Consider the following 15,560-nt stretch of genomic DNA (forward strand, 5'->3'; position numbering starts at 1 on the left):
GATCAGTCATGCACAATGATTAACATACAAATGAGGATCACTTGCAGTATTGTTTTATTTATTGACTGACCCATAATTAAATATCAATTCCACAGCAAAGCGGGGGGCCACCAAACCTAGTACTCCCCAGTCATGGTCAACTACCTTTTCTTGGAGGTTTGGGACTAGCTCATCATTTGTTATCTTGTGCAGTCAGTATCAAAAAGGGGCCACAATAAAAGCTGGCGTCATTCACTGGTGTTCCAGACTTATCCACTGAACAAAGAGCAGCATTTGCCTGATCCAGGGAAAACTGCGGTGGAAAACACAGCATTGAACTGTACAGTTACAGCCTGTCTCTCACGGCATACAGAAAGGTATGGAATTAATATTACCGGGTTACGCAAAGCATCTCAAAAAGTGCCTTATGAGTCCCAAATAATGCGTATTTCCCCGTATTTCTAAATCTGAACCCCACGATATCCCCGTCAGAATCAAAACACCAGGAGAAAAAAGTAACTGTTATTCTTCCAGGTAGGGAGTGTCCAGAGCCAACAGGCTGTTTCTGCCCCACGCCCCGCTGTGTGAAGCACCGAGCAGCCACAGAGGGCTTTGGCAGGTTCCGCTGAAAATCACGGACCGCAGCGACGGCCGGGGGGGCCCACGCTTCCCGCACTGGGGCGGCGGCTGCCCCCGGCGGGGCCACCCCGCCCCTGGTTCCCTCACCCTCGCCCCTTCCCCGTTCGGCCGCCTCACCCGCGGGCTACCGGCGCGACCCGGCCCGGCGCGGCTCCTCCCGGCGCGGCCCCCTCGCTAGGGGGCGCCATGTCGCGCCGCGCCGCGCCGGTGCCGGACGACGCGCCCGCTGGGGGGCGCCATGGCGGGGCGGGGCGGGGCCGGGCCGGGCCGGGCCGTGGGGGCGGCCCGGGGGCGCGGGTCGCGCCTCCCGCCGGGCGGAGGCAGCGGCGGCAGCGGCGCGGGGAGGGCGCGCTCGGCAAGGGGCGACCCCTCGGAGCCGGGGTGGTGGGCTCCGGTGCGCAGCATGAATCCCGCGGCTGCCTGCCGCCCCGGCGGCCGGCGGCCGGGAGTCCCGCCGCGGGCGCTGCTCTCGTCCGCGGCCCGGGCGCTGCTGTGGCTGGGTCCCGTCTACCTGGCGGGGTACCTGGGGCTGAGCGGCAGCTGGGTGCTGCTGGCGCTGGCGCTGTGGCTGTGCTGGGGACGCAACCGGCGGTGGAAGCGCGACCGGCTGGCTGCCGCCTTCGCGCTGCTGGAGGACGAGCGGGAGGCGGTGTGCCGGGGCCTGGCCGCCCGGCACCTCCCGGCTTGGGTGAGTGAGCGAGGACCGGCGGGCACAGGGGCGCTGCGCCCGCCGCTCTGCCCCGCGTCCCCCCGCGGCGGCGGCGGCGGGAGCCCCCGGGAGCCTCCGGGAGCCCCCGGGAGCGGGGACGCTGCGGAGCTCCCGGCGGCGCCGGGACTGCGAGCGGCTCCGGGCTGCCCGGCTGGGGCGCGCCCGGCGGGAGCAACGCGGAGAGCGGGGCATCCCGCAGCCAGCAGCCGAAGGGCAGAGAGGGGGCAGCGATGCTTTGGACCCGGCAGTGCCGCCTCTGACTTCGAAGTCTCGCTCAGTAAAGTCAGCACCGAACTCGAAGTTGGTTTAGGCCAGGAAACGGGCATGTTGCTGTAAGCGTGCCTGTAAAACAGCTTGCTGCATCCCCGGAGAAACCTTCTTTCAAATACGTGCAGTTGCACTGCAGGTGTTTCGGTGTAGAGGATACTTATTTTAGACCACCTCATCCAGAAGGTTTTCTCCCCTTCTCTTTAGCGTCATTTGAAAAAAATATTTGTAAACATAATATTCTCTACCTGCTGAAAACCAAACATTTAACTTTAAAGAGCCACTCTTGATGGCACGGAAAGCCAACCCCTGTGTGTTCTTCACACTCTAGGTTTTAAAGTGAAGAAACTTGAAAATGTAGCTGTATGTTTTATTTTACGTCTTCAGTTATTTGTCGGCTAGCCTTGGTTGGCTAATGGAAAAGGATGTTGAAAGGTTTTTTTTCTTCATCGTCATTTGCTTAGCATTTAAAAACATGTCAGGGACTGGTAGGGAAATGCTTTTCTTGTAGGAGAGAGAATATCAAAGAGCTCTATTTGTAAGCAGTGTTGCATGGAGACGTTTAGAGTCAGCAAACTGTTTTATATAGCCTACAGCCCTTGGCTCTCCTTAATACTGTGGGAAACGAAGGCAGTTGGCACTTCTGCAAAGTGAGGGCAGGGTCTCCCAGCAGAGCTGGTGCAGCTCCCTGCACATGTTCCCTCCCGCCGGGCACAGAAGTGTCTCTCTGAATGAGGTTTCTGCTTGTTTGTATTAACAGAGCGTTTAAAACAACTCGGAGTTGTTTTAATGAGTGTGGCGGTGTCAGCTCTTGCCCTGATGCCGTGAAAATAATAGTGTTGCATTTTATCCTCAAGCGCCCTGAATCTTGGTAACAAGAAATTGAATCTCTTAATGATTGCTGAAAAAACAGAACCGCCCCCCCCCCCCCCCCCCCCCCCCAACACAGACAGAGTCTCAAAAGTTCTTACGTTTTGTGGTTGAAAGTGTCAGGCTTCGTTAGTGCACGGGCAGGCGGTCGATGGAAGGGGTTATTGATTGCCCTGTACTCGGCATTCCCGAGGCTGCACCCAGAGCGCTGTGTCCCCCAGCCCAGGAGAGGTTTTGTCAAACGGGGATGCTCCAGCAGAGCCCACCCGGGCTGGAGCAGCTGGTGTGTGAGGAGAGGGCGGATGGAGCTGGGGCTGCTCAGCCTCCTTCAGGAGATCCTTCAGCCCGTCTCACCGCTGTGTGCTCCCAGAGAAGGTGGAGTCAGACTCTTTTCAATGGCCTCACTCCTGACTTGTGGGTTCTTGGAGCTGGCTGCTGGCAGGCAGGATGTATGTAGGACCTCAGGGTAAAGGGGCTGCACCGTGTGCTTTTAGCTTTTATCCGTATTGCCACTTTTCCTCCTTTACTTTTCTACGTTGATGACTTCGGCTCTTCATCAGTTGGTGTTTGCTATCACACTAAGCTTGTACTTGTTTTTTTAACTTCTCGCTTTTGATTTTCCTTCTATCCCCTTCCTCAGTTTGATCTGCTTCTCCACTGTGCCAGTCTTGGCTGATTCTCACCTACTGTCTATTCAGTTTATTCTCAGTGGAGTTGTCTTTTTTTATCTTTGATTTTTGTCTTTCAGTGTTCATGAGCCTTCAACTGAAACAGCTCTAAAAATGTCCCTTGTGTTCTCTCCTGACATGTGGAGGTGGGAGTAGGAATACAGTTCAGGCTAGGGGGAGCATGGGTTGGATTTGCGGTGTTGTAATCCTGGGAAAGGTCCTGTGAATCAATGGCAGTGTTTTAGGGGATTGGCAAATACTTGTCTCCTCGTGTACCCTATAGTAAAATGAGGAGTATCCGTTCAGTGAAGAGTTGTGATCGATCACTGATTGTGCTAGTTTGTTAAAAACCATTCTCCCCGAGAGCAGTGTGGTGGCTCCTTCCAATGTGGCTCAGGCTCTGCTCAGTCCTGGTATCCGTTGTTAGGAGATGCATTTGTATTGCAGCCTTTCCCTCAGGGGGGATGCTGGGAGGGTTTCCCTCATCTACTTAACCATCTGTTTCAGGGAATTTGCAGGGTTATTTTGCAGCACCAGTTTCTTGGCTGAAACCAGCCAGTGAATTTGGAATTGAGGCATTCCTATGCTAGACAGCTTACGTGGGCAGGCTGTGCTTCCTTAGGAGGCCAGGCTGGAAATCTGCTCACGGCGAGCAGAGTCAGAGCTGTGTCTTGGAGAGGTGAGATTTTCTGACTTTGGCCTATGCAGCCTTTAGCATGACTTTTGTAAAACCAGTCAGTGCCCGGCACAGAGGTAGCTGGGCTTCCACCTTCCTTCTGGCTCCTGGGGCTGGTGGTGACTTCTCCCTGTTGCTTTTACAGCTGTTAGCAGGTTGCAGGTGAGAACATCCAAGTATGCTGAGTTTCTTCCTGATGTGTTAAGCTCCTTTTACCAGGAGAAATTGCTATTACTGGATACAGAGCAATCCTTTTAAAACTTTGACTGTTAATTCTTTGTTCACACAAAAGGCTTGTTTAGACTTTTTTTTTTTTTCCCCTACACAGGGAGTTAAAAAACCCTGTCCTTAAACAAACAAATAGAAAACAAGCAAACAAAAAACCACCACCAAAACCGCAAAGAAGCATAAGCCCTGATGGATAGATTCCTGTGTTGTGTTTGAACAGAACGGCACTGTTGTCAGACATGTTTTCTGCTGTTGCTATGATCGTTGGTGTGGCCTGCTCCAGGGCAAGATGGAGCCATGAAGAAACTCACACGTTTTCTTTACTTGCTAGTAATTGGTCCTTATCTAGTATTTTTGATCTTCAAAGATCTTTTCAAATGCTAAGTAATTTTTGTAGCATTCTGAAGATACTGGCAAGAAGTGTGCCTGCATTTTTAGATGGGGAGAACTGATTTTGATAGTGTGACTTGCCCAAGGCTACAGGGTTAAGTTTTATTCTAGAATAGTTTTGGCAGCTCTTGGTGGCTGGTTGTGAGCTTAGTAGGAAGTGTGTTGGGCTTCCCTTACCTGTGCTGTACTGATGACAAACTCGAGGACAAGATCTTGCTGCCAGGGCTCTCACCAGTAAAAAGGGTCAGGAGTGAGTCTGAAGTCCAGAGCAAGTGGTTAAAAAGTATGGAACTGCAGATTTATTTTTTTTCCCAAAATATATTAGAACACAGTAAGTTCTTGGGAGTAAGCTGCTGGGTCAAGGACAGAGCTTGGTGGTGTCACTGAGCTGGACTAGAGAAGCATTCATCTTCTGCTAGTGAGACATTCACATTATGGGAATACCTACTAGTAGGAAAGGCTTTGCTCAGAGTTTATGTCTTACTAGGCAGTGGATAATCTAGATGCAACAATTGGATACCAAGCTCTGCTTCTTCTACAGAACTGCTCATTGAATTAATACCATTGAGTACAGTTGACCTTTGCTGTTGGGAACCCACTGAAATTTGGTGGCATTTCATAATAGGCAGAAAGCTGTTTTTCACCAGAGACATGTATAGTCACCAGTTCCTGTGGTGTTTACCTCTGTGAGAGCCCTGTTGTGTTAGCTGAGGAGCTCCTGGTGGTCTTTGATACCTTTGAGCTACAGCAGCACTATTTCTTCCGTCTGTCAAAGGAAACTGAGGCACAGAGTGCCTGGGTAGGAGCTGTGTTGCAGACACAAGAATGAGGGGGTGTCAACGGGATGGAAATGTATTGCAAATGGCTGCTAATCCTATCACAGCCATCTGAGGTGTGACACAGTGATCTGTGATTCACTGCGGTTGCTTTTGGAGTTTGCCCTGGTCTGTCTGGTTTGGGTGTTTGTGGCTCAAATAGTGAATTCAATTTTGCTTTTTCTTAAGGTGGGTCTAGCCGCTGCTGCCTGCTTATGGTTTTTGCCTGTTTCCTGATGCTTCTGTGTGCTGTTGCAGCTCTTTAACCACCAGCTTGCTTCTCGGTCGCCTCTTGCAGTTGCATCCCTGGCAGCTTGGGTTCTAGTGATTAATACCAGCCAACTTCAGGCGTTTATGTTGTGCTACATTTCTCCCCTTAATGTTGGTGGATCTCACACATGGGATGTGATTTTCTCATTGGGATGTGGTGGCCAAACTATTGCCCTGAGTCCTGGTCTGTCCTTTCTTTTGGGTCACACCCCTCCCCTCGCTGTAAGGTCTTCTGAAGGACAGCTGGTCCTGGTACTTCCATCCCTGCTCTACCCTGCCTGTGACTGATCCAGAGAGGTGACTCAAACGCTGTGGGACACTGGTGCTTGGCAGTTGTGTTGGAGCTGGGGACCAGCTGCCTTCAGGCAGGCCTTCAGGCTACCCTGGTGGGGAGGACCTTTTGGTGAAAGATGAAAGGCTGGCAGGTGAAGTAGCAGTCCCCTGATTCACATAATCCGCCTCACTGTAAAATGTCAGCAGCAATTTATCAGTATTGATTGTCCTTTCTGGTGCTGTATTCTCACTTTATCATGCAAATAGAGCTGGGTAGGCCGACATTTCAGTGAACTTGCATCGTCTTATTTAGTGGAAAAGTTGCTATTTAGAGCATCAAAAGAAATTGCTTATAAAGAATATGGTAATGCCACTTCGGATTTTTTAATGTAATAATTGGATACAATTTGAAGCATTATTTGAGCAAGGGAAGTGGGCTCTGAAATCATACATAAAGCTGGAATGAAAGGCAAGCTGCTGTCTGTTCCATCCAAACGTCTCTGGGCACCTCTCTGAAAGCTGCTGAATTAAACAGCAAGCCTTTGACTGAAGAGTGCAATTCACAGCTCTTGAATAAGGAGGTGATATCTTGTCCTAACCAGTTACAATTATGAGGCTGGATGATAGTTGAAGGAGTCCCTTTGTATTTGAGTGCTCTTGTAGGGCTGAGCAGGGCCCGAATGTCCATTCTGAGAAGCTGCTGCCCCATGCTTCCCTTCTGCAACAACCTGCAGTAGCTTGTCGCACTGGCTGAAAATACCCCATCCATAAGACTTGGGTGTCTGATTGTAGTAAGAAGATTGTGTCTCTTCACTCAGCAGCTGCTTGGTGAGGTCTGAGAGGTCAGTTAACTACTTGAGAGTGGCCTCATCTCTGACTGTTCTGATGGTGATTAAATAAGTTATCACTTCAGGGAATCGGAGGGATTTTGTAAAGGACACATACGCTTCTTGTTGGCATTTGATGTGTCCAATATGGAAACATGATGCCTGAGTGTCTACTTCATTTTAAGTTGTCCTTAACGTCTTAAAAACCTCTGAGAGGTGAAAACACTGGACTGTTACACATGATAGTGTATGCTAATAAGCTTGAACTCTTACAGTGCTTCTTTTCCCTGAAGCCATTGGCACTATGCTAGTGGAGAAATGCTGCCGCAAACAATAAATTGAGTTTCCCAAGCAGGTTCTTGTTTTCCAAAGTGTGGTGTTCTGGTTGAGGTTAGCTGGTAAGCCAGTACAGGAAACAGGTCCTGCACTCATGATCTTGAAGGGAAGCAGGTTCTCGTGGCTTCCCAAGGCATGACCAAGAGAAGGATGAGAAATCTAATGCTGCTTTACATCATAAACAGGATATGACACTTGCTTTATTCATATAAATGTGCCCAGAGGCATACTGGTACAACAGTGCATGTGTGTTCTTTTGACTTTTACTATTTTTTACTATTTTATTTTCCTTTTACGTTTTTTCAGGGAGGTAGTAAATTATAAAGGATGTATATATGACGGCAGAGGGATCTCAACTTATCCTAAAACTTGTTCCATGCATGCTCCATGGTATCTTTTACACGTGTTGAAGTATGCTGAAACGGATGGCATGTGGCACTCACTACTTTTTTTTTTTTTTTTTTTCATTCAGGTTCACTTCCCTGATGTTGAACGAGTGGAGTGGCTGAACAAGGTGAGGAGCTCCAGTTTATGAGGCCATCTGCTCTGAGCTGCATCACAGCACAAACTCTGCGGGCCAAGTCTGAGAAAGTTACCTAGTCACTACAATATGGCTCGATCGTATCAGTACTTAAGTATCTGTACTTAAGTCCTGGAGCTACTGAAGCTTAGAGTTGCCACTGAGGTTTTGGTGAGATCCAAATGTATGCCTGGTTGATACAGGTTTGATGAATTTGACCACAACACTTTATTCTAAGATTTTTTTTTTTAAAAAAAGCAAGTGTGTGTGTATGTATTATTATTATTTTAGAAAAAGTAGTGGCATCTCCTCTTACCAGAGAGGTTCCCAGAGAGCGCTGAGGCAGTTGCTCCCATCAGCAGGTGTAGTCACTGGAACTGGCTCCTGTGGAATTCAAAGCAAAACAGCTGAACTTGCAAATTAGCATCCAGTAACTATCCTGTTTTCCTCTTTAGCACATTTTCGTTTTGATGTAAATCGTCTCTAAATAAACTTAACTCCAGGGAACTTTGTGACACTTCAGAGTAATTAGGGACTATTGTGCTTTAGAGACTTTAACCCTGGGCTTTGCTGGCTCAGCCACTGTGGTTAGAAGCAGTCAATAGACTCTATGGTGCTGAAAACTCACCCTTCAGTTCCTAAACCAAATTCTTTTTCTGAAGAACTGATGTGCATCCTTCTGTAATGATGACTTAAGAGTGCAAATGCGTTTTGGTATTTTAAAAGGACAGACATAAATAGCCAGCTGTTGTGTGATGTGTGTGTCTGTTTCTAAACAAAAGGTATTTTATACAATCTTCAGTGTGTTTCAGCTTTTGCTGTTCTTCAGGTCCTTGTACAGGCTTGGCCATACTTTGGGACAATCATGGAAAAAACATTTAAAGAAGTTCTTGAACCAAAAATCAGAGCTAAGAATGTACATCTGAAAACATGCACCTTTACCAAGATCCACTTTGGCGAGAAGGTAGCGTGAATCCTTTGTAAGGCTTGTGGTTCAGTCTTTTCTGAGAAGTTCAGATGCAAGGGGAGTCTGTTCAGCTCTTTAATAGGTCTGAATGATTAACTAAATGGTGTTGGTACAACACTGCTGCCTCCTTTGTTCCCTCCTCATGCTGACTTGAGTGTCTTCACTGTGAAGGAAGGATCATATAGGAGACCCACTCATCCCTTCCCACTGGTTGTTAATGTCATGGGACTGGAGATAGAAAAAGGGACATGCATCCACATTTCTTTTTGTTATACCCCTGTGACAGGAGTTCTCAGTGTTTCCTAAGGTTTACAGCATGGGCTACTTGGAACCAGCCCTGTATTTGAGGACTGCCAAGACTGTTCACACTACTTATTTAAGGGAAAAACTTGTGTGGTTTACTCATACTTTACATGCAGTTGTGTAGTCTTTAATGAATGCTTCTGTACTCAGACTGATTGAAGTGAGTAGGACTTTTTTCACTTGGGCTCAACTTGAAGGATATTAACTATGTTGTATCTTGTTTGTCTTTATTTCAGTGCCCTAGAATCAATGGAATAAAAGCCTACACCAAAGAAATTGATAGAAGACAAGTTATCCTAGACCTGCAGATATGGTAACATTGCATCATTGGATGTGTAGATGGTTCTTAACTCACTGCCTGTTTGACACCTGTGTCTGAGCTGTTGTGCTGGACTGGACATGTGGTCCACTAAGATCAGCATGAAGTGGGGAGGTCTTTACTTTATATCAACATCTGTCCCCCAGCTGGATGTCCTTGGTACTAACAAAAATGAGATGTTGTGCATCAGCTGTTAAGTCAGAAAACAGTGTCACCTGCACAGGTCTAGGTGTTACCTACTCTGGCCCATCACTGCTGCCACGGTGTGTAAGAATGTGTCCCTTTTCTGTGCCATTCATGGCAGTAAGAACCCAAGTTTTGGAACTGTATTTCCTGTTCCGACAGCTCTCAGGCATGGAGGTGCTTGGTCTGTCTTGCCCCACTTTGGTTCCTCTTCAGTCCAACCTCTTCAGTTCTTCCAGAACTACTTGTGCTATTTGTTTTTTAATTTCTTCCTCTAGATAATCCTCTTGTTTTACTCACCATTTGTTCTGTGTGCCACCCAATGCATTTGCTTTTTTTGATTACAGCTGTTCTCTGAGCAGAAAACTGCCTCTAGCTATTAACAACAACAACAACAAAATTAGATAAAACATTTGATATCTCCCAGGCTGTTTCAAATGAGCTTGTGTGTTTTGTTAACATCAGAGCCACTGCAGAGCTAAACTCTCTCCTGGTTTATCCTGGAGAATGGAATTACTGGGGGAATTACCACTTGCATGCTGCTGTAGCTCTGTAAGTTTAGTGGGTGATTGAACTGCCCAATTTAAATGGCTTTTCTTCATGGTAGTGCCAGGAAAAAGCAGTGTGAAATTACAGAGTGTCTTGGCAACAGCACAGAGCTGCTCAGAACTGTGCCTGCTGCTTAATGTGGCAATGGCATGGCAGCATCCCCAGCCCCACGGAGCACCATCTCTCCCTGCAAAAAGACATACTTGATTTTCAGCCAGAACATGTTATGCTTCAGTGCTGTCAGTGGAGTGCTCTTTGTAATAGCCAGACCAGTTTTAGGTCCTTTGGCAAATCATTTGTGCTTTCCACAAAGAGATGGAGGGGTTTGATGCCTTTAAGGCTCTGCAAGAGGTTGCTGCTGTTCTCTGTTAAACTACTTCTCCAGGCTGCTTCTCCCACATACTCATTTTCACTGTCTTTTAACAACCCTCTGCAGAGGGATTCCCCCACCTCCTCGTTCCTATCCCTCTGGCAGATCCATCAGCATCTCCAAACTGGCCGAACACCTCTGTTCCTCATCGTGATGATAACTTAACCTGAACCATCACCTGATAACCCAAGTATTTTCTGTATTCACACAGGAGTGTTCAGACTACCTTGTCTCTCTGATGGGAGTCTCTTCTCCTGGGCTGTGTTACGGACTCAGTTAATACATTAACATCAGTTTCTGCAACTAAGCTGAGTGTTGTGCATTGTACGGTGTCCACAGGAGGTAGTGTATTCCTTTCCAAAATGGGGAGAAGCAAATCTGTGAGCAGTGGTGTTGTTTACCTGCCTATTTTCTGGATTGCCAAAGGAACATTTTTTTTTGTTTGTTTTTGTTTTTCTTTCTTAGAAAATAAACGGTCAATCTCCACTTTTCTAGAGTGAGAGGAATCCCCTTTACAAAATAGGCTTTCTTTGCTACATGAATAGCAGTGAGTGTCTGCGCTGGTGCAACTAGTGTTGGGAGAGTCGCTGCTTAGAGGAGGTGGCCTTGATCCTCCCCAGCGTGAGGCTGCTGCCCTTTGCACTACCTCTCGGTTTCTGCGTGCTGGGGATGTTTAAATGGCTGGATCTGTCCACAGAGCTGTGTTCTGGCATCAGAGCTCTGGAGGAGAGTGTGATGTGGGGTGGGTGCCAGTGGGGTGCACTTGGCAATGCTGAGGCCACAGTGTTGCAGTGGACATTAAAGGATTAGCGTGCCTGCATGTTATAAACATGACTCCTTTGCCTTGGTGCTTGCTGGCTGTAATTTTGTAGGAGTTCCCCTGCTGGTGAACCCACGTGAGCGTGGCCTTGTGGCTGGCTCACTGCGGCTGCAGCAGGGAGGCCGACCAGCCGCTTCACACAGGGTGCTGGTGTCCTGGTGAGCAGCACTCCGGCCTCAGCAGCAGCTCTGCCCGGCTCCACTGCTGACTTACCCTTTCACTTAGGCGGTGTCTTGCATCCAGAAATTGCGGTGTGCTCTGTAAATGCTTCTTGCTTTCAGTCTCACAGCCATACAGGAGGAGGGATTTTTTTGCCTCCAGTTTTGACAAGGAAGCAACTAGTCTCTGAAGCCCAGAGTCTTTGACTTGGCCGGGGAGAAACACAGGAAAATGGCAGGAGTAGAAAAGACCTTTCCCTCTTAGTGTTCCTTTGTGATCTGTATGGAATCATTTGTGGGGTTTTAATAGCCACTTGTAGACATATGGTCCATGAAGTGTTTTGTTTAATCTGTGCTCCTGATCTCTGTAACATGCAGCACTGAATGCTGTGATTCAGGTCTGTGCTGTGTGAAGAACTTCCTTTCCTCTGTGTTAAATTTGTGGTATCACAGATTGCATCCTTTGCTTGGGAACTGTGAAAAATAGCACTTAGAGGTCCCTTACTTGTATGAGCAGTAGCTGTCAGCAGAGCCTGGAGATCTGGTATTGCATGGAGTTAAAGGGACTTGAGAAGCTGCTTTAATTAAATCTGTTAACAACAGCTTACATGTCTCTAGCATCAGAGCATTGGGAATGGCTATGTGGAGCACGGTCTCATTACAGTCATGGCTGTCCATGTGAAAGGACTATACTTGAGTTTTTGGCAGGAAAACCAAGGCTCAGAGGTGACTACTTGTGAGGCACAGAGACCTTTTGGCAACAGCACGGAAGGAGGCTGTAATTCTTCTTTCAAAATATTTTGCTCAGTCCCTGAGATCATGCACCCAATTGGTGTAAAGTAAGTTGTGTAAATTTTCACAGCTTATAGGACTGAACAGAAATGTTGAGATAATTGCTGCTTACCCTTAGGTCTTCTGTACAGACAAAGTTTGTCACTTACCTGTTTGAAGGTCCTGGTGCCTCTATTCTCTTCATGTATCTGCTTTCCAGCACAAATGTACCTGATCTACAGCTTTCACATGACACATAAGAAAGTATCAGGGTTCTTGCAGTGGCTAAATGAAATATGAGGTCCTCACCAGACTGGGATTTGAAATTGTCAAATCTGAAATATGAGATTCCAGCTGGAAATAAACTGGCAATACTCTGGGATCTACAAACAATTTGCCATAGATCTAAATCATGAATCTATCCCCTGAGCATAGGGAGCTGACAGTTACATTCTCCAGATGAATGAGTGTCAAAGCATTCCAGAGATGTTCTCCAAAACCGTATTTTTCAAAATGGGAACTTTTCAAGTGCAGCCACTTGACCTCCTACAGCTGCTTTTCTTCCCACTAATTCTGTAGTTGCCGGAGCTGTTGTGTACCCATGTAATCACTGGCTATAACTCATCAAAGTATTTGAGGGCACTATTACTTACCAGAAAAGTATCTTGCAAGCCAGTTGCTTCCTATTTAATTAATCTGATTTACTACTCATTATCATTTTTCGTTGGAAATGTTTTGAATTTTCATTTCCATGCTCTTCTGTGGTATCTACCATACATGAGATGAAGAAGAATAATAGTGTAATAATTAAAATGTGTGAAAAAAATGTATGCATTGCAATTCTGGACATCCTAAATGGTGAGTTTTCAAATCTGGAAAGACAGTCTCTGTCATTTAGTGCAGAATTGGAGAAGGTATCAAAAGAATTATGCAACAGTACTTTGAGCTTTGGTGGAGTTTGGGTTAACTAAGTTTGTAGGATCTTACAAGAAACTAAAACCATTTTGGAGATTTGTCAGTCTTGAGCAGAAAAGGAACACTTGCCCTCAGGAGCCTGACTTGATAGGCAAAGGGAAAGGCAGAGATAGTCTGTTTTTTCTCATACCCTGTAGTACTTGGTCATGTTTTCTGGTCTCTTATTTGTCTAATACTGCTTGCTGATTTACCCAAGACCAAAGTCAGACAGACTAAGCAGTAGTCTGCTTTACAAAGCACTTGAGAAGGCTGGACCAAAGGGGGCTTTTAGCATATAGGCCAATGAGAAGATGGGGCCTGTGGGGAGTTACTTTACAGGGGGAGAATTGCACATGCCTTGTCTAAAGAGATGCATAGACATCCAGTTAGACAGACTCGTCAGTATGTGCTCTCGTAGCATCCCTGCCTTCAGCCACTGGATTGCCATTGTGTAATAAACACTGGGCCCAGTTTTTCCACCCAAGTCCAGAAGAGATACAGATACATGGACTTGTAGAAGCTCTTCCAGTTCTCATCCATGGCACAGACATGCTAATTGGCATCATCTTGTGCAGTAGGTGATTTAGGAGAAAAAGGGGTGTTTCTTCCACCCTTCACAGGTGGGTAGAACATGATCCGGTGGATAGTGACAAAGGGACACACTTTTGAGTGTCAGGGCTTGAGTTTGGCTCAAATGTGCTCTGTCTGGGGGAGGACAGCAGAGAGCACAGCAAGGTTATGCTGAGCAGAGGTGGAAGATGAAAGCATGAGCAGCTTGGACTGGAAATGAGGAGTAAAACTAATGAACGGAGTGCATCCTTTCTACCAAGCACCCTGGCAAGGGGGTGATGCCTGTGTGAAGCAGACTTAAGGATAATTAAAGGCTCAGGCTCTGATAAAAGGGGTAAAGACTTCTCTGACATTTAGACTCTAAAACACAATTACATGTACTGAAGTGTTACTGAAGAGAGACATCTAGGACTGGGTGGGAAGAGTTTTTGACTGTGTGGAAAGGCATGAAGGTTTTAAATTGAAACGCCACAACTATTGTTTGTTGTGTTGGACACTGGCAACAGCTGAATTAAATCCTCTTGGATTAATTACTGCATATTGAGGAACTCATTTTGGCTTCTCATTTAGACTTTTATTGTGACAAAGCTCTATTAGCACCAACTGTAATGAGCTGTAAGATAATGTCAAAATTGCAGAAATTAATAAACGTAAAAATAAGTTTAATTATGTGACTACCTTATAAGGAAGATTGTGTTAATTTTGGCATGGCCTGTGAGGTTGGTTATTTAAGAAATGAGAATGCTCTCACATTAAAGGCTTTAATTGGTTTGTTATGAGCTTTTTAAATTCTGTTAAGTGACTGTCTGTTAACAAACATTTGCTTGTGAAAATGAAGACAAATTTGCAGGTTTACACATTCTTGGCAGGTTTTTTTGGGGGGAGGGAATCTGTCTGTGTGCAAATTACACTGTGAATTAGTGGCAACTGCAGCACTATATATATTGCCGGTATGCATATGGTCAGAACAAAAATCTTGTCCCTTTTCTTTGATTATGGGGTGAAATTATGCATGCAGGCGGCAAGCACAGCACATTCACTGTGCTGCCGTGCCTTTACACCCTACTTTACCTGCAGGGTGTTTGTGTGTCTGTATCCAGAAAGAACTATTTCTCAGAGGACTGAAAGGGAACTTGGTAGCTCCCTTCAGGTGGTTTCTGCCAGAGGCATCAACAAATCTGCTAGGTTCTGCTCTCTGGGGAGTGGCCATCATTTTTTGTATAAGATGATGTTTGTACTTTAAGAAAAGTTTAAGGTAGTTTCCAAATTGCTAAAGTATCGCACTTGGCATTAGTTTTATTTAAAGCCTGATGTTCTCCATGGCAACTGACCAAAATCTGATCTAAGTTACTGTCTTTTAATTCAGCCTCAAGGAAACTGGGTTATTTTTAGCAATGAATTTGACCTTCAAGTAGGCTTTTGGGTTGTGGGCAAGGGGAGGACCCCATATGTAATAACAATGGCTCTGCATCAGCTTGGGAGCTGGGTCACCAGGTTGTGGGGTGGGATCAGGCCATTGGCAGAGAAGGGAGTAAGATGGCAATTGTTGTGACTTTGAATTTTGAACGAACCTGTTGATCCCCTCCTTGGAGAAAGCTTGCCTCAGCCAACTGCCAATCTTAAGAATGGAAAAGGGACTTTGAAATACAGATGTTGCTTTGACATTTTGCCAGTAGATCAATATCCCAGCTGACTGCAGGGTTTCTCTTGTGAAGATATGACCCTTGTTCAATGTGCTCGACTTCCCCTCTTTTCAGTTGCTTGAAAATCTGTCTCTGCCCATGGTGTCATGTTGTCAGTCATTAATAATTTCCTTTATACTCTGTACAGCCCAACATTTCTCATTGGACTATTGCAAACTGTGGAATAATGTGAGAATTTTCTTTTCAGTTACATAGGAGACTGTGAGATTCACATGGACATATCGAAGTTTAATCTCGGAGTGAAAGGTGTGCAGGTGTGTACAGTGCTAATGTTGTCTGTTCAAGGTAGTGTGTCTCAGTGAGGAGGTCATGACAGCTGGGAAACCACCAACTAGCAGGCTTGGAGTGATTGGCTTTATCTCCTTGTGTTTTGGCTGGGGAAATGATGCCTGCCTTAGAAAGCACCTACATACCACTTTTAACCTT

At 46.3% G+C, this 15,560-nt stretch overlaps 1 protein-coding gene across 1 annotated transcript in view; it reads left to right on the forward strand.

The window, feature by feature from the left end:
- The first annotated feature begins 1,021 nt into the window (after window positions 1–1,021).
- The window catches only part of ESYT3 (extended synaptotagmin 3), a 33,053-nt gene continuing 18,514 nt past the window's right edge, over window positions 1,022–15,560 (forward strand). The window contains exons 1-5 of the mRNA XM_074910996.1: window positions 1,022–1,306; window positions 7,420–7,461; window positions 8,297–8,431; window positions 8,974–9,050; window positions 15,322–15,388. Of these exons, the coding sequence (XP_074767097.1) occupies window positions 1,022–1,306; window positions 7,420–7,461; window positions 8,297–8,431; window positions 8,974–9,050; window positions 15,322–15,388 (606 nt within the window). The remainder of the gene's footprint in view (window positions 1,307–7,419; window positions 7,462–8,296; window positions 8,432–8,973; window positions 9,051–15,321; window positions 15,389–15,560) is intronic.

Source organism: Athene noctua, chromosome 7 (assembly GCF_965140245.1).
Source record: "Athene noctua chromosome 7, bAthNoc1.hap1.1, whole genome shotgun sequence".
Taxonomy (NCBI): Eukaryota; Metazoa; Chordata; class Aves; order Strigiformes; family Strigidae; genus Athene; species Athene noctua.